We start from the raw sequence: 18,153 nt of genomic DNA, 5'->3' as shown, positions 1-18,153 counted from the left end.
AACCAGGTGAATACAGTTACTGTATTTTCTCATCCATTATGTATCTTACAGTGAATTTTCTCACAGGCTACAATAGTGAGGGAAGGCTGATCTATAGCCTCCGGACTCTCTGAAGGGCGGCAGACTTCCTTACCAGCCTTAAACACCTTTGAACATTTTTTCCTGTGCACAGCGGGCCCTTGTCCTGTGCTACAGCCTGACCACCCACTGTTGCTTGCTGACCAAACACACAGTGCCTGGAGCCTGCACCGACACAACCAGGATAAGATTCCTTTCAAGGACACCGCATTGAGAATTACAATTTGTCTAGGCAAGAAATTAGGCGAGCAGGAGAAATTACTGAAAAATTAACCTGCTCAACAGATGAATGACTGCATTTTATTATTTTTCTTGAGTAATTTTTCTTTCTAACCTTATATTTTATAGGGATCTGACATTTCTAAGTGATCAAAAAGAAAATGGGTTGTTTTTCTAAAAAAAACAAGACATAAGTGCAGAAGATTAAAATTGATGCACATAAAAAATGCTTTCGGAATACATTTAAAAAGTAATGCTTTTTTAAATCTTAAGGTTAGTCTTCATTATAGTAAACATATAGTAAACAATGAAACTGTTTTTCAGTTTAGCACAAAAAGGATAATTGGGCCTATCCGTTCTAGTGGTGTTCTAAGTATTTCACAGCCTAAGGATAAGACTTATTGTCTGTCCTTCAGGCCAAAAAATACTGAAGCAAGCACCAAACACTTCAAGTTCAGCACATAAATAAAAATTACGTCATTTTACTAGCACCAGCTCCAGCGAACATTAAAAGCATCAGCACCTTTGCAAACAACTCGCTTTAACTTAATTGCCAAATAAGGACTTAAAAGCCTAGAGCAGAAACAAAGGTAAAATTCTGGGCGCTGAAGAGTTTCACTTCACCTTCAGAAGAGTTTCAGTTTATGCTCAGTAATACTAACATTTTAAATTTTGATTGTAAGCTACCTGTGCTGCTTTTTAATCACAATATTTAGTCTTAATAATACTTTAGTATTATTTAAAGTAACATATAAAATAAGAATGCCCCCTGCACTTCTGAACAAGCTAGATTCTACTAAAATTTCTAAATAACAGGAAAGTTACAAATACAGGTGGTAAAAGAGGAAAATGATTCCACTATCAATTTTTGTATTGATCAGTTTTTATTCTCTATCTCTTTTTTTTTTTTTTTTTTTAATTAATAACCCATTAAGGGTTTGCTTGACATCTGCTGTCAAAAGAGTATTTCTGCTATGGACAGGGGATGTGGTTTAGACATGAAATGGCTCCCAGCTGCAAGAATTCTTCTTCCAGATGTACAGTAAGCAGAGGCAATGGAAGAGAACCAGCTGCTAGGATAACAAATTGAAAAGGCCCCTTTGACACAAGCTTTGCTGGCCTGTCTGATCTAACAAAGATGGATCATTCATTGCAAGGTGAATAGAATCTCAGTCTGGCACAGAAGAAAGAGCAACATGGTTTAAGCATCCATTTCTCTCCTTCACACTAAGTACAGCTGCTGCTACTCTGGCACAGAAAAACCCTGCATAGTTTTTTAAAATATCTGGAGACCTGTGCATCATACTCAGCTCTGCAAAAATAATACTTTTTTCCAGTAAGAAAAACTAAAAAGAAAATAAAAATCACAGTGACTGAACTAGCATACTCCTGTTTGGAAAGCTGGCTTCATGTTGTGAACTTTAATAGGTTGAATATTTTGCAATCCAAAAGGCAGCAGAAAGATCACACCACAACCACATCAGTGTTTTCATTTACAGTTTTAGTTTCTGAAGGGTATTAACAGGTAGCTTATTTGCAATAATATTACACAGTACCTTAGAAAGACCTGTGTCAACAGATTTAGGTCACTCAAAGGATCACCATCAAAGGTATTGGCAAAAGCAGTTTTAATGTGAATTTGTAGAAGTGTGACTTAAAAGTCCACAACAACCTGTTAGGAAATGAAGTCTTTTTCAGCCAGTTTGATGATAACTGGATATCCATTTTATTTCAAAGGATAATGAAACCTACTAAGCCATTATTAAAGTCTAAGCAAACAACCACTGGCCACACAGAAAACAGGCTTAACTTCCATAGCTTATATCCCTGATACTCACATTAAAAATCCCATTGCTTAACTCATTTTGGCTATCTGCCCAATACCCCAGGCAAATTTTAAACTAAACCTCATTTATTTACATTTATTTTCATGTCATTTTACGTCATTATATTCTCCATGTTTCCTGCACTCAAACAAGTCAGTCTGGGAAGCATAAACCATAGTGAAAAACTCCAATTATGCCCTAATGATAGGGGAATTGCAAAATAAAGTTAAAAATTACAAATATGTAAAATCTTAACTGAAGGAAGCCATTTAGTATCCAGGTACCAGACTTAAAACTCCCTAAACTCCCACAAATCATAAGTTCAAAGTTCTGAAGCAGCAATTCAGACTTTAGCCAATATAAGGTATAAAATACTAGCATACAATTCAGTTTATAATTCAAATATCTCTTCTTAGAGATTCAATAAGTACTGTTTTGAGTGAGCATAAGCTCTTCCCTGTTAACTTAATATTCAGAGCCTGAAAAAATCCCCTTTTTCCAGTCTATTCAGTCTCAAGCATCTTCTCCTCTCTACCATATCTACATACTAAGTAACTGCAGCAAACTGGCTTTACTTACTTCAGGTCCTTCCAGAGGACAAAACCAGCAGGATGTGACCAGATTCATAAAAGGAATTCATCTATGCTTCAGGAAATAACTTCACAAAAGACAATAAAAGAGCACAACTGCCTACTCAATGAGAAAGGCAGATTACTTTTTAAGTTTTTTATTTAATGTAACACACCTACATATTTACATCTGCAGATCTAGAGCTCCAGCTAGTTGCACATGGGTCCCATATCTACAGTTGCACCTTTAATGGAAGAATCTGACCACCAGAGAAGCAGAAGAGTGGCTTAATACAAGGAGAGGAGAGCATGGGAGCTTTATGATTTGTGTATACCCTGTACCGCCTCCTGCTTTCACTATGACTTTGGTTACACTGCTTGGTCTCTTTGTCCTGGCTACTCATACTTCAGAGCAGGAGAAATTTTGATCTGCTGTCATATCTGCATTTTCATTCACTCCTTAAAACCTGTGGGCTTAGATTCCAACAGTTTCACATAATACAAACATCATCTGCCTGCACTTTTTTACCTCATAAATGAGGAAGGTCTGCTATGGCTACAGGGAGCAAGAAATAGATAGGCTAAAGGCAACAAGGGGTGAGTAACAACAGCCACATCTTAGCACACAACGAAACACTACCCTCCATAATGCAAGGCTAATCAGCAAACCAACAGGGTTGTTTAGACTGAGGGGAAACAGTACGTTCACATGCATACAGACCTATTCCTCAAGAGAAATAACAGACTCCAAAACACTGCTGTAGAGTACATCATACACAGGACTTGAGAGAATTCCCCATCCTACTTGTAGTCACAGAAATAAATGCAGCCAATTAACTAACGATCAGATTACTGCATCTATTATGATTAATAAATGTCTATTAAAATCAAAGGAAAGATCCAACTGAACAATTTGCTGTTAGTAGTTGCCAGCTTTTTAAGTCACACTGCCAAATTATTTGACAAAGCTTAGCACAGCTTGATACACTCTTTCAGTTTTTGGAAATAGCATTAACACAAGTGGGATTAACTGAAAACAGACAGTATTTGAAACATGGACTTCTGCTAATCCCTGAAGAAAATTCTGAAAGAGAACTCAGCTCTGTGAACTTGCCACAGTTTCTTCTTTCAGGTTCCATCAGAGATTGTACTATGTTATGGTAGTAGGATACTTTGAGGACATCATTACCACTGCTGAGTATTTATACAAAATGGAATTAATCTCTAGTAATATCCAAGCACAGAGGTTTGTTTTTTAAAAAAACTTTTCATGTTATAATACTACTGAGACTGAAGGATTCACACTCAGATGAAAAACAGATATAAACCCAAAACAAATATTTATTTAAATACATCTCTAATACACACTTTTCTGATAGCTCCTTCCAACAGCATCTAAATTAGCTCACTCTTCTCCTTCAATTAGGACATCCTTGAAAGTGCAGCTATTAGTAAGAGGACAATTATCAGATGAAGATCCTACAGAGGATGTAGAAAAGTAGATTTAATTCTTGTCAGTACTGGGGATTTTTCCTGACTGCCATGACTACTGGCCTGGATGAGATGATATGTCACCAAATCTCTTACAGAAGATAGGAAAAGATGCTATTTCTGTATAAGAAAATGAAATTATTTCAATTGTGATGACTAATGAATGGGTCAGCATTCTAGTTATGCATAGGCAACTGGAACAATTTTGTCCCACAGAATAAACTGTTAGCTTATCATATTACTGACTAAATTTGGAGTAATTCTCCTTAGAATTCACTTAGGATTGTTTTTTAGCTTGTTTAGCAAATAATTGCAAAGTTAACCTCTCCTTCCTAAATACATCATGGCCAGCAAATAAATTCTTTAGAGAATATTTACTGCTTGACAATCAGCTACAAAGATCTTGTCCAGAATGCCTAATGGTTTTCAAGAAATAAAAAAACCCAAGCCCCTGTCAAATAATTTGGCAGTGTGACTTATCCAGGTAAGAAGAAGCAAGAGACTCTTGTTTAATTCCAAATGCACTTCAAGCAGTAAAATTCATGTGTAGTGACTCAGGGCACAGCTCTGTTTGAAACCTAATAAAATAGCAGCAAAATGTTTTACCACAAGCTCAGTTGAAAGCTGAAAAATTGTGCACAAACACAAAAATAGATACAATCTGCTACTGAGGTTTAAGTTTACTATGCTAAAAAATTTTGACTCAAGCAGTTTGAACCCATAGATTCAGTTGGCAGACAAACTAAGATAAGAATAGCCAGAAATAGTTGGTATGCTCAAGGTGGAACTATAATCGTTGTCTGCTTATTCCAGCATATGCAATACGAAGACTGCCATCTGCTAGAAACCATTTCCCTTACCCCTGTTGAAAAGGGAAACTTAGAAAAAAATGTAATGCTCTTCTCATTGGAGAATCAGCTTTATGACTCACCTCTTCCTCCAAATGCTTGATATACATAAAAAAAAAATCTTTTTAGGAAGCCTGTGTTAAGTGGAGAAATTAAATGTTTGAAAAATAATGAATATTTTCTCTTAAAAAGAGTCTATGAATTTATGAACATATAAATAACATTTGTGACTTGTTGAAATTGATTAGATACCCCACAGTCTTGCATAACCAAACTGATATCCATGAATAAAACCCCACACTTTCCCTGTTTGAAAAGCATACATCTGTTAAAGTAGATTAAAATACATTCCATGTCTCTGATCACAATCAGCATTGTTCTACTTGGCAGTCAAAACCAGTCTTTCTGAGTTTTCTTTTTTCCATCTCCCATCTGGTATATGCCAAAATTAAAGATCTATGGAAAGGAAAAATCAGGCTTTGCAACTTTCCTTTGTCCTACTAGATACTAACTGAGAAGTTAAATCAACTAGGATTGATTCTTGAGAATTTTAAAATCTGTACAAAACCCTACAATCAATAAGGACTACACAGAAGGTTGGAAGAAAACTACTAAAAGTTGATGAACTTTTTAATAAAAGTGATAATATATTAGCATTTCTTTCATACATGCATAAAATATTAACTAGTGATACATGCATTTACTGGGTATTCAAATTATTTAAATTCCCTCTTTTGTCAGCCAAACAAAGCTGTTAACATAATAGCCCCTTTGATAGTAAGGCTGAGGTTAGTAGATTTGTTGCAAGAAAAATACCAGAAAGTTGAGATTTTTCAAGATAAATCTAAGAATTTACACACCTTTTCCATTCATGCACTGGAGCCTGCATATCAGAATTATACAGACAACTAAAACAAGTCTCAAGCATTAAGTATCTTCATGTCCCTATTTTTCTAGCTAAGAAGCTGAGAGATGTCTATACAACAATTTGGAAGCAAGAGGAGAAAAAGAAAACTTAGAATTATTGAACATGGCTGTTTTTCTGCTCCTGATAACTGTGTGTTGTGAGGTTGGTGGTGGTGTATCAGGGTTTTGATGAGAAGAGAAGATGGGGAGGTTCTGCAAGCGTTCTGAATTTTGACTGAGAGGCCAGTAAAACAATTTGGTATTCCAGATGGTTCTACTGCACTTTAGACTGTGTAATGGAAAAAGATGGTCCGTGCACACTTTTAAGCTAAGACTTACTGACATTGCTGTCATATGCGATGCACCCTGTGAACTCTATATCTGTATAATGTCACAACCTCTGTGAGGGAGTTCAAACCTCCTGCAGCAATTTTACAGCACATTTCTGTTGCAGCTCCAAATCAGTAAAAGTTTCGTGGTTTCTAAGAATAAAACACCTTATTTGGTTTGGGATATGCATGCACTAACACTAAACGTGGGAGTTACCTATAAGGCAAGGGATGCCAGATTCCAATACATCTATTCATTTCAGAACTAGCAGTAAACTCTGCAAGACTTCTTGAGAAACATGGCACTGCTTCTAGTTTTCTAACCTGAAAATCCACTTCTCAGATTTTACTATTAGAAATGTCAGGCCAACAGCCTTACACCTATTCTCTTTTGTATATATTCTAATGTTAACTTGTAGTTAAGTTGCTGCCACACCTGAAAGCAATACCTACATTTTCCTTTGAGGAGCAACGTTGTCAAAGACAGACTATGACTATGTATTCCTATTGGTCTTAATATAACATTGTCTAAATGTCCCATTTGCCCAGCTCACAGATCTGTGCCCAAACAGTGTAACCTGAATTTTGTAACTGCACACAAACAAAGAACAAGAGAACACCATATTATCATTCACAGTATATCAAGAAATGACATATTATTCCACTGTGCCCCAATTTCCTGTGTATCCATATACTAACAGCATGTCTTGTGACAAAAAAATCTAACTGGCAAATTCAGAGAACAATCCAAACTTCATGTGACCTCAAAGAAATATTTCAAGAGGACAGTAAAATATAGATAAATGATTGAAATTTAATCTTTTCCCATGTAAAAAGCTTAGAAGTTATAAGTCAAACAAAAAGAAAACTCCAACTGCTGTTTTATTTTTATAATAGAATAAAGTAAAAATACAAGTCAGCATTCAACTTTGTAAAAAGCTATCAAAATTGATGGGAAAAAACCCAAATATCATCTGTACTTGTCAAATAAAAGGCAATGCCAAACTTCTAAATGTCAAATAGATATATATATTTAAAATAAAAAATGTGTCCTTGCCTTTTTGTTCTTTAACATAGCTCTCCTTACAGTTGTGCATGAGCTGCAGAATCCACTGATGTTGAGCACCAATGCACTGCCAAGCTGGGTCCCCAGGCGCATGAAGATCAGAAAGATATCTGTAAAACCCAGTCCAAAAATCACAGCTCTGACTTGACACACTGAAGGCCTCATTAAAACAGACTTAAGATGTACTAAGAAATACTTTTTTGTTTTTTACATAGTTTTAAAAATGCAAGAATAGGTATTAAGATGTGCTCATGTCCACTGCATTCTCCCTTCTTCATTCAGTGATAGAAATAAATTTTGTTTATAGAAATAAACAAAACCATATATCGTTAATATCAAATTAATACACATTTTCAGTTGTGCCACTAGCAAAGTATGTGGGAAACCAAACTATTTATCTTCAAGGTTGCAGTTTAGTGTTTCATATTTCACTTGGAACCAGCGATGACATCTCAAGCACATAAAATACGGTATTTTTCTTCCTACTGTATATGTTCTGATTGTATCATCATGTAATCTTAATGAGTAATTACAGAAAGAATTGATTTCTGGCAGCTCATTAATTTTAGCACATGCATGCAACAAACAAATGTAAACCAAGCTCCTGGGTTGGCTTTTTTTTGTTTGTTTTGGTCTGGTGTTTTTATGTACGCACATGGTCTGAAAAAAAAAGGAGGGGGAAGAGATAACAAAAAGGACTGGAGCTTCTAATTTGCAGAAGCAAAACACTGTCTGTCTTTAGGGAGAGAGGAGTATTAGAAGCCAGCTGCTGTGATTTTGCAGAGAACACAGAAGGAATATAGTCTAATGTATGGCATTCAAGACTATCTGACAACAGTACTTTCAAAAGAGTATTTTCAAAAACAGAGGTAGCTGCTCTACTATTTATGTCATTCCATTACATTCTGCATTAATGAGATGCAGAACAGATTAAAAAAAATTCAAGAAGCTTAAGGTGAAGAATATTGATATATTACCTCAAGCAGTGCAGGGAATGTTTAACTCCCTCACAAAAGCTGTATTACTACAATAATACCTTACGTTAATTATGACTGTGTTGCAAAATTCTATCTTTGACAAATGTCTGCAGTGTTTGAACAAAAAATAAACTGTTGAAGTAGGATTGGTTGGATGGATGAGAAAATTACACAACTAACCACTTTGACAGGGTGACATTTATCAATTATGTGCTTCCTCAGTGTTAAGAGGGACTTTAGTCTTCTCTTCGGCATCAAATAAAATAAAAAAATTATTACTGGTCTTGAAAGAAATATATCCTTCTTGGCTGTTAAGTGCTATGGTAAACTATTCCTGGACAGTATAAAATAATTAAATACATAAACATCATAAGACAATGAGAGGAAATCATGAACTGAAGCTTAATTATAAACATTGAATATCTGAGGGAGAAAAATCACAGTATTTCAGGTCTTGCTCAGCCTTAGACTTCAGAGACGTACAAAACAAATGTATCAAGGAAGAAAAAATGTCATAAAAATAGCAGGGTTTATCCAAACAATTTTAAAATTAGGATTTTGTTAATTGCCTTTTAACTGAAGTGCTCTGAAGAAAACTTATTTCACACCTTGCCTCCAGAAAATTTACACTAGTATAACTGCCTTAGCATACCTAGAGTAGTGAAACTAACTTAATCATTCAGTAGGTTGGGATTTTGTCAATTCATTAGAACTAAATTATTACAACATTTGTTCACTCCGTGCTCTCCTTCCTTATATTGTTCTACATGTGAAATACATTTGGAAATTACATTAACATAGTCTGTTTTAATGTAGGTTGGGATACTTTTAAAGATTCAATACTTCAAAGTAAGGGGCTAGCAAAAAACTAAAAAGCAACCAACTCAAAAAAGAAATGCACCAAAAGCCCAATCAAGAAACAAAAAAACCCCAACCAACCAAAAAAAGCCTCCAAACAAAATCCAACTGGAATAAGCCACATGTACAACTATGATTTTTTCAAATATTCCTTAGAAAAGGTAAAAATGGCTTATATAAAGCAGTTGCTCTTTATAATTTTCAAGACTGACAGGGAAAGGAAATAGCAGTGACTTCTTCATAGACACAAAATGCTTAACTATTCATCTTAAAACACAATTCCAATAAATAGGCAATATTTATAAAGTATGCAAGAGAATGAGAAGCACTCTACATAAATGCACACAGGTCACTGTACTCAAACTCACATAACATAAAGGGACCTAAGATACCAACACCACACTTGGTCCTGTGTGACTGGGCCTGGTGTGCACACAAAACATTGAAGACCTTTATGCAAGTGTCAGAAATTTACAAATGCTTCCAACAAAGCACATTTAGTCCACATCTCTTAAGATAACTGAAAAAAGCAGTGAAGTTTTCAAGACACACTAGGGGCCCTAGTAGCATCCACACCTCAAAAGTTTTCTAAATAAAGCCATCAAACGTTCCAGAACACTCTTAAGTTTGGCACCAAGCACTGTAAGGTTCAAGTCTACCAGCAGAAGGTCCATTCAACTCGTGTCAGTATCCCTACAACACACTTTGATATCAGCTTTGTGAAAAAAAGAAAATCTAGAAACATTAATGAAAACTGGGGAACCAGTTCATGTTCATGAAATATTAAGTAACTTCATTATTTAGCCTGAGCAGTAAAAGAGCCAAATTCAAAGGACAGTCTGGACTAAAATCTCCCTGTTATCTGAGTCAGGATGATTCCATTTCAACACCAGCCAAGCTAAAGTGTAAGACAAGTAAATACGGAATCTACTTTGAGGCATGCAAACTGCGAATAACCATTTCAAGCACAGCTTGCAATATGATGGTTTAGAGAAAGTAAGGGAATCTAAACATGCCTTAAAGATTTTAAAAAAATTAAATTCAAATCTCACTTATGTTTCATTATTCTCATTCAAGAACTGTTTTTCAGTCATTCAAATAAAATGTAACATTCCATTGCCATTATTTATATAATCATAAAATCTCAAAATACTCTACTTACAGTTTTAAAGTAAGTATTTAAACCACAGTAAAACTATTCACTACCATATTTAGGAAACATTTAAATACAAGTCTAACACCATATGTCTGATGAAGGCACCACTCAGGTAATTACCTTATATAACGTTTCTGATCATGCAATGTTGATGGAGTTTCAAGCAGCTTATCCAACAAAAGTTCCCGTAAAGCTTCAATTCTGGTTTCAACTTCTGCATAATCTAGGAGTAGGGAGCGGAAACAAAACCAATGTGTCTTTCAGTAGTGCTATGAACTGAGAATTACATTATTTTCCTAGGATATCAGACACTTCTGGTGTTAATGTGGAAATCAATATAACTCATTTTAAAACAAGCCACATTCGAAAATTTTGTACATGACAGTTCTACAAATGCAGAAAATTGGACTTTCAAGTCTTTCAACAATATGCCAGCGAGAGATACCCAAAGTCACATTTTAATTACTATAACCTTTTTTTATGTCCAGTAATACCAAGCCTGAATAAATAAATAAAATTGGCTGTGATTTCATGTTGTGTGGTATACAACAACTCACTCAGAATACTTGCCATAAATACTGTGTAAATGGTTCCTATAAATCCATAATTTGTATGGATAGAAATCCATATCAAATCCACATAAAGCTTTTTAGTCTACTATGTGCTTTTCAGCCTGTAAGTTAAAAAAACCACCAAACCCATTAAATAGCAGAGCGCATATCTTACATTTTTTGAATACTTGAACCTCTGTCTTTCCAAAGAGGGACTTGGCTTTCTCATAGTCATTAATAACCACATCATAATCGCCCTTAAAAACAAAACCAAGAATTTATATTTGTCAAGAAAAAGACTAAATTCAACAGACTCCTTTCAGCAAATAGAAAATTATTTTTAAAGCATTATACCTTCTGGATATTTCTTTCAATATTTAAGGGAAGATTGAAAAGAAATTTAAAACGCTGAAGAACATTAAGTGCGTTTCTCGTTGAATCAGCTTTGTCCTTGCGACCCAGCACTTCTTGAAATAAGGTATCTGCTGTGTTACTGGCTCCTATTTCAAAAAGGATGACAATAAGAGAAGGTAGAGTAAGTAATCAGTTGAAATCACGAACAGATTTTCTTCATTTTAATGAGTTGTTCAAGTTTTTTAGAGCAAATGAGTAATTATTGCTGATTTTCATACTTTTTTGTTTAACTGTGTTAACATTTTACAACTGCTGAAATACTATTTCAAAGGGAACCACTTAGCATTTTAATGTGGTAAGACCCCTGTGCAATTAAAAACAATCACTCTTTCCTATTTCAAACGCTTAGCTTTTGCTGCAGATATTTTATAGTTTGCTTTGGCTCCAGATGTACATTTTACAAGCAAATTATGCATTTCAGGATATGGAAAAAGCAATAGAAAGTTTTATTTTTTAAAAAAATATAATTCAAATATGATATTAACTATCATAGCTTTAAAAACTGTGACCAGGTTTTGCAAATAATTTTTGTGTTTTCAAATCAAGTCTTAAAAATTATTAGCAATATTTGATATTTAAGTGAACTACTAAAAAGTAACAATGATTAAGACAAGGACAATGTCATGGCTGAAAAAAGTCTAACTAGTTGGTCACTGTAACAGAATTGTCTTCGCATTGCATTTAAATTCTTACTGGCTTCATCACACACAGGATCAAGCCTTGGTCAACAATTTCAAGCATTTTAAGTCTCTATACTATCTGCAGATACTCTTCAATAAGTACATTAAATATAGCCCTAAAACCTTTTCTATCCAAATTAAAAAGCATTCTATTTTCTAGTGGAGATTATTCTATAACACAGAATAATAAAATTACATTTATGGTAGAGAAGATTTTTATTGCCTGTGAATATTTACATTTTTGAACCTGTGACTTGCTTTTAATTAACCAAAAAACTCCAAAAAACAAAAGTGGAACTGTTTTAGCTTTTTTGATCGTTGCGTGTAGAAGTTTCTACATTATCTGGTCTAGTGACTACACTTTAAGCAAAGATGAAAAAAAATTACATCAGTCTCGCTGGGTGGCTTGCATGCCATTTTCTCTAGTCAACACTGTGGGTGGCCCGCTCATGTTAAAAGTAGTCTTTGTAAAATAATTGTTATATCTAAATAATGTTTAAACTTTGTTGAAATTTCGAAGCCTTGATGTAAAAAAAAGTTTTGTCAGGACAGTTATTTCTACTGCATACTGTTCAGCATAGAATACTTTAATCCATTAAGGAGAAATGCACAATGAAAACAGCTAGCTGGACATTTAAATACAGACCATTGGTAAAGTATGATTTTTCTCAAGGTTATAAAAAATGCTTGTTTTGTAAATCCTTCCAGTAAGTTAACATTTGCTTTGTCTGAATTCGTATGTTTCTTGTGCTTTTTTTTAAACAGCCCAGAAGCAATGTACTGTACCTGGGAAGTGAAGTTATATTTTAAAGTTGTTGGTTTGTTTTCTTTTTTAAAAATTCAATGCAAACCTTTTTAAAAGGTAATTGACAACTGCAGAAAGAGCACAGGGATTTCTATCTCCATCTTTTATGAAATCATTTGCTGCACAAATCCTTGATTCAGGTAAATTATTTTACTTTTTTTTTTCCCCTAAGGCTACTATTTCTGTTTTACAAAGAAATTGAAATATATCAAATTACTTATTAAAGTCTTCATGAAATTCAATACTTCATGCAAGTCTATCTTTTTAGAATTAAAATACTGTAAAATTTCTGCCCTCCCCATCCCTCCAAATCCTTTCAATATTACAATCTTTATTTCTTGATTACTGATGAACAATCTAAACCTAAACAACCCATGGATAAACTTTCAGGTCTTCTATTGACTAACTGTTTTCAAAACAAATGATTCATCTACAGTGCATGAATTTTCTTACTTCAAAATAAATCTAGTTATCCAATAGTTGTCTGTCACAGAGCTTGACAAAAACATCACATAATGAAATTTGATGGACCTCTTTTAATGTGCAATTCTTCATTACATTCATTATAGGACACCATATGTTTTAAATAACATATATTTAATAGCTTGTTTAGCAATTAAATTTTGCAAAAACTCTAAACATTTATAATTGCACCTACAGCACTAAATTGTGACTCTACTACCCCATGCCATTTCAGTTCAGTAATTTGGCACCCTCTTAACATACATTTAGATACTGTGGAAAACACCCTTATTTTTAGGAGTTTGTAACCAAGCTCAAACAACACTAACTGTTTCCCCAAACATGCACGTATAGTCCATAAAATGTAGAATTCGACTAAAGAATTGAAGTCATGTTTGAAAGTAGGCCCTGTTACTCATGGATTATGGAAGCTTTTTTTTATCTTTTTTTTTTTTCAATGGTCAGACAAGAAACAAAGCTTTGATCCCAAACTACTTTGCATAATGTTATTTACTCTTTTTAAATCCTTGTAGTCCTACTTCCCTGCCTCCCACTCATCATGACTTGCAAAGTATCATGAGGAAAAGTAGCCAATTTTTTTCATAGCAGAGCCAAACTTAAAACTACTCTGAAGTGTCTGGCACAAGTTCCTCTACTGATCCAGCTTGAAAAAGACGGTCTGCATTGTCTACATACTGAGTTCAGCTACCATTTATCAAATGCAACAGTAATTATATGTTGTAGGTTAATTTGTCTCATATTAGTGCACATAGGAAAAGAAGATCACAGATCAACATTTTTGCTTTTTTATTTAAAATTTTTCACACAATTTTGTTCAAGGGAAAACGCTCTCCAAGGAATCTGTGCTTGTTGCGTGACATGGTATAAAAACAGAGCACTGAGAATTGCACTGGAATATTTCAGCAAATGCTTCTTTCTTCTACCCTAAATGTATTCTGCATACACAGACACATGTATAGTCTTTATATAGTGGTGTGACATTTTTTTGTGTTTTTTTGTCATTTTTTTAACTACACCTTTATTGTGAGCATTAATGAATCACCACTGAAACAAGCTAGAGCTGTTCACAAAACCCTCTGCTTTCTTTGTGCTCCCCACACAAACACACATACAGTCACTGCTTTCTTCATACAAGACAAGAAAAACAGTGAACTTCCATGTCACTTTCTTGATTTCATAAAACACACTCAGACTTTCCAGCACTGAGTCAGCTATCTGCATGTCATTCCTGCTTATTGATACAGCACTAAGGGAAACATCCCTTCCTCTGTGAAAAAAATCACAATGAAACAAAGTAAAATTATCTTGGCAGAAGTCCCAGAATGAAAAAAAAAAAAAAGTAACTTTTTTGATCTGATGAAACACATACCGAACTGCAGCAAATTCAAGCCATCTCTCTCAATGTAACCTCAGAGCTAATACAGAAAAACAGAAAAGAAAGTACTGACAGCTTTTCAAAGTTTCTAGAAAGAATGCTCATGCCAAATAGTCTAAATGCCAACACATTAAGTGGAAATGATCCTGTTAATAGACCTTGTTATTGCAAACAGCTTATATTTGGGCTTTTTTCTGCTTTTACTTGAACTTCTTACAATCCTGGTACTCAACTCTGCTCATCCTTCTACAGTTCTGATTGTCCACAGAGTTCCTCTATTTTCTTTGTCCACTCTGTCCAGTCTTTGTCCAAAATTGAGATACCACCAAAATTAAAGTGATTTAATACATCTTTACTTTCATGTTTATTCTGTTATCACAAACACCGGTAAAAGTCATAGGAAGAGCTGCTACTTATTTCAAAAGGTGTATTTTTATCACACCCTAAAACCACTACCATCAAACAGGGTAGGGCACGAGAGGCTGTACTGTTTTCTACTTTCTACTATATTCCTAGGAATATATTAAAGCTTGTTACAAAGTTCAAAATCCATAAATACTTGCTGCTGGAAGGACAAAACTTACTGTTCAGTACATTCTCCAGTTTTTGCGTCATGGATCCTTCTACTTTTTCCGTTCCATCTGCTTCCAGTTTTTGATGGATTGCTGGAATAAAGTGTCTAGTTAAAATGCAGAACATTTTAATAGGTGGGAATACATTACATCAAAGTGACACTTCTAAACATTTTTAAAATTAAAAATAAAGTGTTATTTTTCTTTTTAGACATAAAAAAATACAAACATGCTTCACAGCAGCAGAGACTAGTGGAGAACAGGGCTTAGAGCCAGACATTGCAGGATTTTAACCATTACTTTGACATAGATTTCCTGTATCATCTTGAACAAGACAGTAATGCTTAAGGAAAAAGAAAAACATGTGGAGAGAAGAAGCTGTTAGCTATTATAATCTAAATTAGCTATCTTGTAGTATTTTGAAAAGTAGGTATCATTTAAGCACAAAATACTTTGCTTTCTAAATCACTGATCTCACCAAAAAGAAATTACCAATAATTAAAGGGTAGAAAGCCAGTCATGGGGAATTTGGATGATCCCAAAATCAATTGCTAGAACATGCCCCCTTCACTTGTTTTCATCTATAAAAAGGCACTCCCAAAACACACAATTTAAGAGTTTCTTGGAGCATTAACCATTACACAGAAACACTGATACTCTTGCTCAAAACAACATGAAAATGGAAGGGAATTTGCTGTATTTTGTTTTAAGATGCTATTTTTCTCCTGTCCTAAAATGGTAAGACCCCCAATTGTTACTTCTACGTGGTATTACTAATGGATTTGAAAATGCATAGTATCAGCATTAAATTGTTCTTTTATTATAATTTCTTTTTCAGGAGGAGGGAAATTTACCAGCATCACCTGATGATACTATATTACTCTGAAAATATGAAAAATTAATGCAGTGTAGGTAGTCCTTTCTTCTACTTCCCCTCTCTTACAGCCTTCCTCCCCTCTCCCCCCCTTCTCTGTTCAATACAGCTGACCCAAATCAGTATTTTTTCTTTTTTTTAGGTAACATCCCTGTACATATGGAGCATATATAAAACAATTATTTCAAAATATGATTTTCCTTTAAAATTTTTAATCTGTTAACATTTGTAAAATTTACTCTATCAAATAGCCATCAGCTCCTATTACTTTAGATAAATTTGAGGATTAAAAACCTCCTACTGCTTTCTGCTGGTTCTCAGTAGAATGGAGCAAAGCTAAGCTACCCTTGAAAAGGGCAATACCCAGTGCTCTGAAGAAAGCAAATAATGATATATTTTAGTTCAAAACACAAATACAGTTTTGAAACCAGTCTCCCAATTGCCCCAACTTATCTTGCTCTGGTTTGCATGGCTGAGCAACCTGAGCCCCTCATCTGGATTCTTTTAAGATGAAACAACACTAGAAGATGCATTCCATGACTATACCTAATGTGCTGTAAGAGATACCTGGAATCCAATGCCCCAGGTGGTACTTGAACTACTCTAAAATATTACCCTAAACTGCACATAAAAAGCTTATAGAGACATCACTGCCAACTGATTTCCCCTACAGTGCCATCCCTACATGCCCTTGCCATGTAGACGCAAATTAAGAAGAAGTGAACAAGGACAGAAACCACCTTTGGTAAAAGTAGCCCTGTGGCCTCAGTCCTACTGCAGCAAGTGAGGTAGTGTAGCCATTCTGAAGCATGATGGCCCTTGATATTCTCCAGCCTCTATCAAAGAAGAAACTTTCACTGGGGGGATGGGAAAGACAGGTGAGGAACGGGAGTGTGTGATTAAAAAAAAAAAAAAAAAAAAAAGACAGAGAAAAATTACTCTGTTTACACACAAGAAATATGTTGTATTTCCTTCTACATGTTAATGTTACTTTGTGTAGTGAACCTATTTTTATATTCATAACAAACAGATTTAGCAATAGTGTATTCATTGTATTCCAAAGCTGAGTCATAAAAAAGTCTAAAGTTTTCAGAACAAAAAATGTTATGTTTTATCAGAAAGTCTAAGATTACTTTGTACGCATCAACTGATTTTTAAAAAGCTACGTGTATGCTCCTTCCACAGGGACCAGACAAAAAGTCTTTGAGTTAGAAGCTTAGACAAGCAAAACTGTATGGAGTCAAGGAAAATATCTGTAGACCTAATCTGGTTGGAAAGAATCTAGAGATATTTAAGTTATATTTCCTCTTAGCGCACTAAAACCATCTAACAGAGATATGATATGTTTGGGACAACCCCTGTACTCCTGCACTCATATGTTTCCTTTTGCTTGATCTAGCAATCAGACAGCTGCAGGGCAGCTGTAGTGAGATGATTTGGTGAAAAACTAACTCACTAATGAAGAAACATTTCTTTACTGATCAGTGAGCTTGTCTAAAGCTTGCCCCAAGTGCAGCACTGCAGTATAAAGAAAGAGAAAAAAAGCACGTGGCCAAGGGCAAGTGGGAAGCCAGACTAATTCTTGTCACAGTATTCAGTACTTAAGGTTACCTTCAAATGCAGCTTTGTACCCTCCACTCATCACTGGCTGCAGTAAGAAGAGCAGGGAGAAAATTTTAGATCTTAAAAGCCCTGAAATAAAGGATGGATGGGATTTTTTCTTGATTACCAGTTACCCTGGATTTACCCAACACAAACTATACAAGTTGGAAGACCAGTTGGAAACCTAGGAGAATCTGTTGATCATTTTTGAGGAGCATTACTGTAAAAAGCATACAATAAATACAGATGAGGAAAGGCCTAGGCCTAGATGCTAGGGCCAGAAAATTAACTGCATTTTGTATCATCTTTGTCAATATGAGTTCAAGTTTCCCTATATTTAAAGGCTTTCAAACTTCAAAGCTGCAGTGAGATATTAACTAATGACAGTGAAGAGACTAAGTTCAGATCTCACAATATCTAAGCTGTGACTACATACACCAGAACATGTGCAAAGTTTAATCTGGCAAATAAGCC

General features: G+C 34.7%; 1 protein-coding gene across 4 annotated transcripts in view; it reads right to left on the bottom strand.

Moving 5' to 3' along the window:
* Positions 1–18,153, bottom strand: part of EXOC2 (exocyst complex component 2) — a 200,884-nt gene that overhangs the window by 64,030 nt on the left and 118,701 nt on the right. For all 4 annotated transcript variants that reach the window (XM_050339748.1, XM_050339660.1, XM_050339835.1 and 1 more), the window contains 5 exons: positions 15,216–15,296; positions 11,229–11,374; positions 11,050–11,131; positions 10,444–10,546; positions 7,324–7,442 (listed from right to left, as the gene is read on the bottom strand). In XM_050339748.1, coding sequence (XP_050195705.1) covers positions 7,324–7,442; positions 10,444–10,546; positions 11,050–11,131; positions 11,229–11,374; positions 15,216–15,296 — 531 coding nt within the window. The remainder of the gene's footprint in view (positions 1–7,323; positions 7,443–10,443; positions 10,547–11,049; positions 11,132–11,228; positions 11,375–15,215; positions 15,297–18,153) is intronic.

Source organism: Myiozetetes cayanensis, unplaced genomic scaffold, assembly GCF_022539395.1.
Source record: "Myiozetetes cayanensis isolate MyiCay16 unplaced genomic scaffold, myiCay2020 scf1, whole genome shotgun sequence".
Taxonomy (NCBI): Eukaryota; Metazoa; Chordata; class Aves; order Passeriformes; family Tyrannidae; genus Myiozetetes; species Myiozetetes cayanensis.
This window is presented reverse-complemented; position numbering and strand designations above follow the sequence as displayed.